Below are 7,234 nucleotides of genomic sequence, written 5' to 3' on the forward strand. Positions count from 1 at the left end.
CTCTCGGGCTCCAGGAACTCCACACTGGGTGTGGAGCATCCAGTGTTTCTCTTTGGCTGGCTCCGGAGAAGTTGGGTGGGAGCAGGAATTACGTGGCTGAAGTTAAACAGATACTGCTGGGAAAGGAACGAGACCTTTAGAAAACGGTCACCGAGTACCTCTCCCCTAACAAGCCGTTATTTTTGTTGGCACTTAAATAGAATACGGCATTTGGATGCGTACAGTGTATTTTTTAAATGGTAGTTGTGTTACCAAATGTAGAAAGTGTGACCAGAGGGCTCTGAGCACGCTGACGAGTGCATTCCAAGCCTAATGATTCAGGCTTATGATTTAAAACGGAGACTGCAGTTTGAAGTTCAGTTGCATATCAGTCTTTCTTGCAAATGCCTTGCTGTGTTGCTTTTTAAAACTTGTGGGAAGGGCTTGAAGGTAGTAATGACAAGTAATCAAATGAGGTCACTGGATTTGACGCTTATTTGAGCTGACAGAGCAGAACGGCATTGCACAGCTGGCAGATTAGTAGTTCTCTATTAGATAATAATTCTCTAGGGATTTATACCTGCTGGTAACTGCTTCTTTGATTTACCTAACATGGATTCTGGGTGAGTTCAGACAGGTGGGAGAGTTTGGTACTGCTGTCCCACCTTCTGCAAACCAGCAATCATAACATTCTTGTCTAAGCTAATAACACAGGCTTCATGGCACTGCCTGCATCCCAAGAAGTCCAGCTGTTGAGATGCCACTGTACAGCTTCCTCTGTCGGGAGCTGGTTGATCACCAGGTCTTGTTCTTGCCCTATGGAAAGTAGGTAAAACTCACGCTGGATTTTTCCTTTCAGCCTTCTTAAACTGTAGGAACTGTACATTGCGTCTGGGGCAGCCACAACAGAGGTGGCAACTTGCCATCTGTGTCAGCGTTGAAGCAGGACTCGGGTATTTGCATCTTGGTGAATGTAATGAGGTCAGTAGAACAGAACTTCAGAGAAACAGAGGTCTTGCTACTCATCTGAACTCAGCTTTTTGAAGAAGAGGAAGAAAAAAGCTTTTTGCACCAGTATTTCTCCCTTCATGGAGAGAAATCTCTTTTGCACCACATTTTCATTTTGAACTGAAGGGTGCTAGTCCCCACTGCATTGGGCTGTAGAACATTTCAATGCCCACTTGTTTTTCGGGAGTATGGGAGCTGCTTAACTTGTCCCCTTCATAGAATCAGGCGTGTTCAGTCTAGGAGATAATAATTTCTTAAAAATGTTTTGAGAGGTGAAATTGAATTTCTGCTGAAAGAGCTTGTGGGTTTACCTCCCTTATCCTTAAAGGGAAGAGTACTGAAGGAAATGTAGATAAGACGGCTGTTTGCTCTGTGTCTTTCTGCAGAGTCATGCACAGGTGAAGGTCCTCAGAGGACATCAGATGGGGGAGCAGGGCACCGGCCTGGCCTGTGGGAGGGGGCTATGGCTGGGTGCTGCGAGCCGCCCGCACCATGGGCAGGCCGTGGGCTGGGGTTCCCTGCCTGAACTCTTCACAGTTCCATGAAGATGCGTGTTCAGTGAAAATTATTTTCTTCTTGGTCTGATGAAGTGCCTTTTGAAACAACGTTGTCAGTTTAGCTTGTTTCTATTTAAACTTTAGCATTTCATGGTGGTAATTTCTAATCCTGGCAAATCAAGAGAAGTAGCTCCCATGTGCTTCTCACTGCTTTTCTTTGAATTTTGATGGGATTTTGGGTAACTGCTCTCATCACTTTACTATACAGATGGCTTCATTTTTGTTGTGCAGGAGTTTTTTGTGCCAGCCAGAGAAAGACTGCATGATATTTTAAATAGAAAAACAAAATGAATTTGCACAGGGAAGGAGTATGTTGTGAGCACTTTCAGTTGATCTTAAATTTACCTTCATTCAATTAGCTGGATTTTTGAAAAATGCTTTTGTTTAAATTCATCTTAAAAAACCAGTATACATGCAGGTTTTGGAACTTGCTGAGATATAGAATGCCATATAACAGTTTTCTGCCTGAAAAAAGTACTCTAATGCAGAGACTTCAGAGGTGTTTCTAGGGAATATCTGTAGTATTTGGAGTTGAAGGCAAATCCAAATACACAATTTTTGCTAAAATATTTTGAGGCCTGAGTGGAATGCCATTAGCTCTAATTCTAGCTTTTACTGCTGGCCCTCCCACTTCGGCCTTACCCCTAATACAATACAAGCCTTTCCTTCGCATCAGAGCACCAGTGCTCTTTCTGATCCATACTCTGAGGTGTACGGCTCTCACAGCATTCAGAGAGCTTTGGAAACAAGGAATTATTTTATTTTTTTTATAAACCCAGACTTTAACAGAAAATGTAGGCAAAATGGATAGCCACTAGAGAGTTAGCCCCTAAACTGTTCTGGGTATTTGGTTTACTCTTTGGTGAGATGTACGTAACTGACTTCTGTTTTCTGAAGCAGAGGTCCCGTTTCAAGCTCCCTAACAATCCAATGCAGTCAATGGGAGATGCAGAAAATCTGTACGGGAGATGTGGTCTGCAGGGTCAAAGGGAGAAATTCTCTCTCTGTATATTCAAAATGCTTCGATTGAAATATTGCTGCTTTTTGTCTGAAAAACCAGACCAAAACAGACCAACCAAGAACCGAACCGATCCCAAACCAGCTTCCTTTTCTCGTGTTTTGTTACTGGGCACAAAACATGTGACAGTACTGGGAGTCACATAATAGACATGTTAATTTATGCCCAATTCTCAAGCTGGCCCTAAAACTGGCGTATTTCATTATGTATCTTTACCTGCTCCCTGAGAGTCTTTTGAGGTGGCAAGAGACTTCAGGAGATGAATGTTGGTGTCTGGTGAGGGTTGTAAAATAGAAGTTCTTTTCCTTTCTGCTTGCTTCTTTCCAAGCTGGACGTTAGGGGCAGGAAAGGATTTTTGGTGCCCAGCAGTCCAGAACGAGCGGCATCTGCTGCACTGCAGAATTGAAGCTGGGATTTATCTCCTCCTCTTCTCCGCCCCACTCCTCCTCCCAGCCTCGGATTCGGAGCGGCTCTGGGGTTCGCTGTGCGAGGCCAGCTGCCTGCTCATCTGACTCCAGTGCATCGCTGCCCAGCAGCCCCAGACTGCAGGGTGTTTTTTGGAGAGTTGGGTTTCAATGGCCACCCGGACTAGCGAGGAGCAAGGACTGCTTATACGGACAGCTCGTTTTTATCTTGTGCAGAGTCGGCTTTGTAGCAGGATGTTGAAATGTGACACAATGCCTGTTTGTTTGCAATAGCTGCAACCCTCGTAGCAGAGATTCAAGTGGGAAACAGAGGGGAAATCCAGAGACAAACCAGCGGGGGAATTAGGAACTGTGACGCCGTGTCCTCTCTCCTGTGCCGGAGCAAGCAAAGGAAAGAGAGGTAGAGGAAAAAAGACTGAGCCTTGCAACCAGCCGTCACCCTGACGATGTGTCAGTCAAACACCCTGCAGGGACCAGATCTGCACACAGGGAAATGGTGAGATGCTATAAAGCTTTATCTAACCCTCCACCCTCTTGCTACAACCTCCACAAAGTTAAAATTCATGTCCGGAGGCTGCGTTCAGGGAACGGCGGCAGCAGCAGCTGTGCCGGGGACCAGCACCCACAACTGGAGAGCCCAGGCCCGGCTGGCTCTGCCGGTGGTACACCAAGTAGGAGAACTCGTTTCAGGTACTGTTCAGTATTTTCTGCTTTGCAGGAATGGAGACTGAAGGGGGAAATGAGGGAGGGAGGATGGAAGGGTTTCTGGGCAGAAAGAACAGCCAGCCATCTGCAAAGCTTTTGTTTGGCCTAATTACTATAAAGCTCCTTACGCATTGAATTGGCAGAGAAGGGCATGCTGTTCTATGACAAGGGGAATGAGGAGGCTTTCATTCCTTTCCTTTCTACTCCCCATCACTAGGAGAATGGAAAAATTAGTGAGGGACCGCTCTGAAACCAGGCCAAGGCAGTGAGAAGCCCGAGGGCTCTGGAGCGAGCTGCCAGGATGCAGCTCTGCAGGGATTGGTCCATGAGCGACTGCAGTGAAGAGGGGGAGAGGAGCAGGAGGGGGAGCGGGACCTCCCGCTCGATGCTGGGAACCCGGCTGCCGGCCCCGCGAGACTGCAGGCTGGTGGGTGGCAGGGATGGGAGGAAGAACGTGAAGTGAAGTGTCCCTTCCTATTCCCATGGCAGGTCAGTCCCATCTCCTGCTGAGAAGAAAGCTGGCTTTACCTCTGCTGAGACAGCACTTCATCTCCTCAGGGTTTTGGTTGGGGGTTTTGTTTCCCCCTCTCTTGCATTGTGATGCACAGATAATTATCTGTTTTTGATTTCTTAATTTTTTTGGGGGAAAAGAGGATGTGTTCACTGCAGGAAAAAAATCTCTGAGCCAAAAGCACCCTCTTGCATCCCAAAGTGATGACAGTTGTACCTGCCTGCATGGTATTTTAATTCTGATGCAAGTTTTGAAAAGAACATGTTGGCAAGAAAATTTCCTTTTAGTTTCCCAGGTTCTTTCCATTTTGGAAAGACATACACAGTATTTTATAGTTCATCCTTCCTACTGTACAACCCAGTGAGAGAGCGAGCGCTGTTGAAAGCAGCCAGAGCATACCACTACAAGTTTGTGTGTGCACACAGCTCTGTCCTGGTAGCAGGCATACTGCATTCAGCACAATCTCTTAGGCAGGATTTAAGTCACTGCCCAGAAGATTTGAATATTTTACCCTCAGATAGGCAGACTTTAATTTGATGATGTGACCTTGGCAGTGCCAATGCTTCTTAATGAGCAGAAGCCAAAGAATAAATGGGGACCTGAAGGGTCTCATCCAGACCTGCGAGGGTCTGAACCGAGGCCCGTGATGTCCTCTGGTAACAAGATGAGCAGCTTTTCCCTCGGAGAGTTACTAGTTCAACTTCTCCCCATGGCCATTTGTGCAAAATGAGTTTCCGCTCAGTCAGGACACCCGCATGACAACAATTCCTAGACGCAGTTGGTTATGTGGGAAAGGAGTTGGTTACTGGGCTGTGGAGACTAGATTACCGTGCAGCCCTAGCAATATCGGCTTTGTCCACGTGTTCTCTGTTCAGAACCAGGGTACCCAGTGAAGGTCTTAAGACCTGGAAAGATGTCTTTTGGAATCAGTTATTTGTAGATTGTATCAGTTAACTCAGGAGTGCCACTCGTGTTGTTTCTCAAGTAAGAGCTGGTTCCTGAAGTCAGTGAATGACCGACAGGTCTGCGTAATTTTGACTCCAGCGTCTTTTGTGACACAAAATACAACGTGAGGCAGTCTAATCAAGATGCCTTCAACATGTGACCCCTCTGAGGGACCTCAGTTTATTAGGTTTCAAGGACTTCTTTGATCAGAGTATGTGTTCTTTCCTTAAAATTGTCCCTCCAGAGAGTTCTTACTAAAGACCCAGCATCACAGATTCCTAGCTTTTAGAATATTGTTTGCTGTCCGCTTTGGCTATTCAACAGCTGGAGCAGTCACAAGAAATGTTTTCTGGGGATGCAATCTTCTGATGTTTGGAAGAAGAACCTTTGTTTTTTGTTATTTCCACTGTAAAATGTCATGTCATGTTAGTTGGATGAACCAGCTGTGACTTTGTTCTCAAATGTCACCTGCAAGTGATTTTGCCTTTAATTTTTGAGGGTATCATTCATAAAAATGAGACCTGCAAGAGTGAACACCATTTTCTGGATGGAGGATTTTCTACATTTTGTTTTTTAGATAAACTGGTCTTCTATATTGGGAAGGGGAAGAACTGATCAAAATAAATGAGTAAAGACTTGCAGGATCAATGTTTAAGTAAAGATTGGCAAGAACAATCATTGCCAGCTCTCAGAAGCCGGTGGTTCTGAAGCTGAGATGGCTGACCCTCTTATGTTGTGTATGTAATCTTTCAGGTTGCAATTTCCCCAGCTGGCCCTGAGGCGAAGGTTGGGCCAGCTAAGCTGTATGTCTAGGCCTGCTCTGAAACTCCGTTCTTGGCCTCTGACTATTCTCTATTATCTTCTGCCTTTCGGTGCTCTTAAACCCTTGACCAGAGTGGGATGGAGGCCTATGAGCAGGGTAAGTGTGAGCAGGTCTCTCTTGCGCTTCGTGTATGTTGGCTGTTTTATTCTGGAGGGAGCTGGCAGCAGCTGGGTGGAGAGATCTTTAATATAGGACAGGCTGGTGATCACTGGTATAAGAGCAGAGATGCCATTCATGTTTCCCTTTAGGTTTTACTGTTCAAAGTTGTGCTGACTGATTGCTTCACAGACAAGTGATTTTTTTTTTTTATTCAGTAGCAGAGAATTTCTTTGTCCTCTGTCGCAGGTCAACCCAGGAAAATAAACAGAAACTTTTGAATTACTTCAGTATCAGGGCTAGGATAAGGCAGACCAAACTGCTTCTCCAGTTCCCTTTCCTGGCCCCGCTGAAATGGTCTCTTGCTTTGTCATTTTTGCACAGAGAGGGTTTGTTCAAGTTCTTTGAGCGTTTGTGCAAATGACATGCAAACCTCTGGTCTGACGCTGTTCAGAGCAGCGTGTGGGATGCCCTGCACATGGTTATTGTACCCACAAACAATGCAATTTCAGAATGCAACAACCACACAAGTACTTTGATTAAAAACTGCAACAAAATTGCCATTCGTGAGACTATTTCCTTGAACAACTGTTCTGTTTGATCCCAGGAACTTGAAAACCAGGCTCTTTTGAAGAGATGGGGCTACCAGTTAATAGCACTTATGTCAAAATTCTGTGATTTTACAGTTGCATCTACACATTCTCAGTGTTTGTGGAAAACTGAGCAAACTTGCTTTTAGAAAGTAACACTGTACAAGGCATGTCAAATAAAATGGCAAAACATTTGTTTCTTCAGTACTTCAGCTTGTATAACCTAAGGTACTGCTCATTTAGAAGCTTTTCTCTGAAGTTAAGATGAGGTTGGTGTTTTCTTTCTGAAATATCACTGCATTTTAATGTGATGCAGGACGGTGATTTGTGTGTGAAATCTTTGCTGGTTTCAATATGACGGACAAGCTCTCAGCCGGTGTGTGCTTCTGTCTGCGTTCATGGATGTATTTTGCAAGACTTAATTATGAAGGATATGATTAATATTGAGAATAAATGATGAGTTGCACTATGAAAAAGGAAAAAAACCCCACGCTTTTAGTTGGGAGTTAAATGTAACTGAGCTGCACTGTTAAAAAAAAACACAAAACCAAAAAAACCCCAACAAACAGGTTCAGCA

The 7,234-nt window shown here is 44.9% G+C and overlaps 1 protein-coding gene across 2 annotated transcripts in view; it reads left to right on the plus strand.

Moving 5' to 3' along the window:
• Nucleotides 1-3,013: 3,013 nt before the first annotated feature.
• PISD (phosphatidylserine decarboxylase) overlaps nucleotides 3,014-7,234 on the plus strand; it is an 8,366-nt gene continuing 4,145 nt past the window's right edge. Inside the window, exons 1-2 of one of the 2 annotated variants that reach the window (XM_010194360.1) lie at nucleotides 3,014-3,677; nucleotides 5,902-6,067. In XM_010194360.1, coding sequence (XP_010192662.1) covers nucleotides 3,481-3,677; nucleotides 5,902-6,067 — 363 coding nt within the window. In that variant the 5' untranslated portion in view covers nucleotides 3,014-3,480. The remainder of the gene's footprint in view (nucleotides 3,678-5,901; nucleotides 6,068-7,234) is intronic. The other variant, XM_010194361.1, reaches the window with a different exon arrangement.

The sequence above is a fragment of the Mesitornis unicolor genome, unplaced genomic scaffold (assembly GCF_000695765.1).
Source record: "Mesitornis unicolor isolate BGI_N332 unplaced genomic scaffold, ASM69576v1 scaffold14061, whole genome shotgun sequence".
In the NCBI taxonomy this organism is placed as follows: Eukaryota; Metazoa; Chordata; class Aves; order Mesitornithiformes; family Mesitornithidae; genus Mesitornis; species Mesitornis unicolor.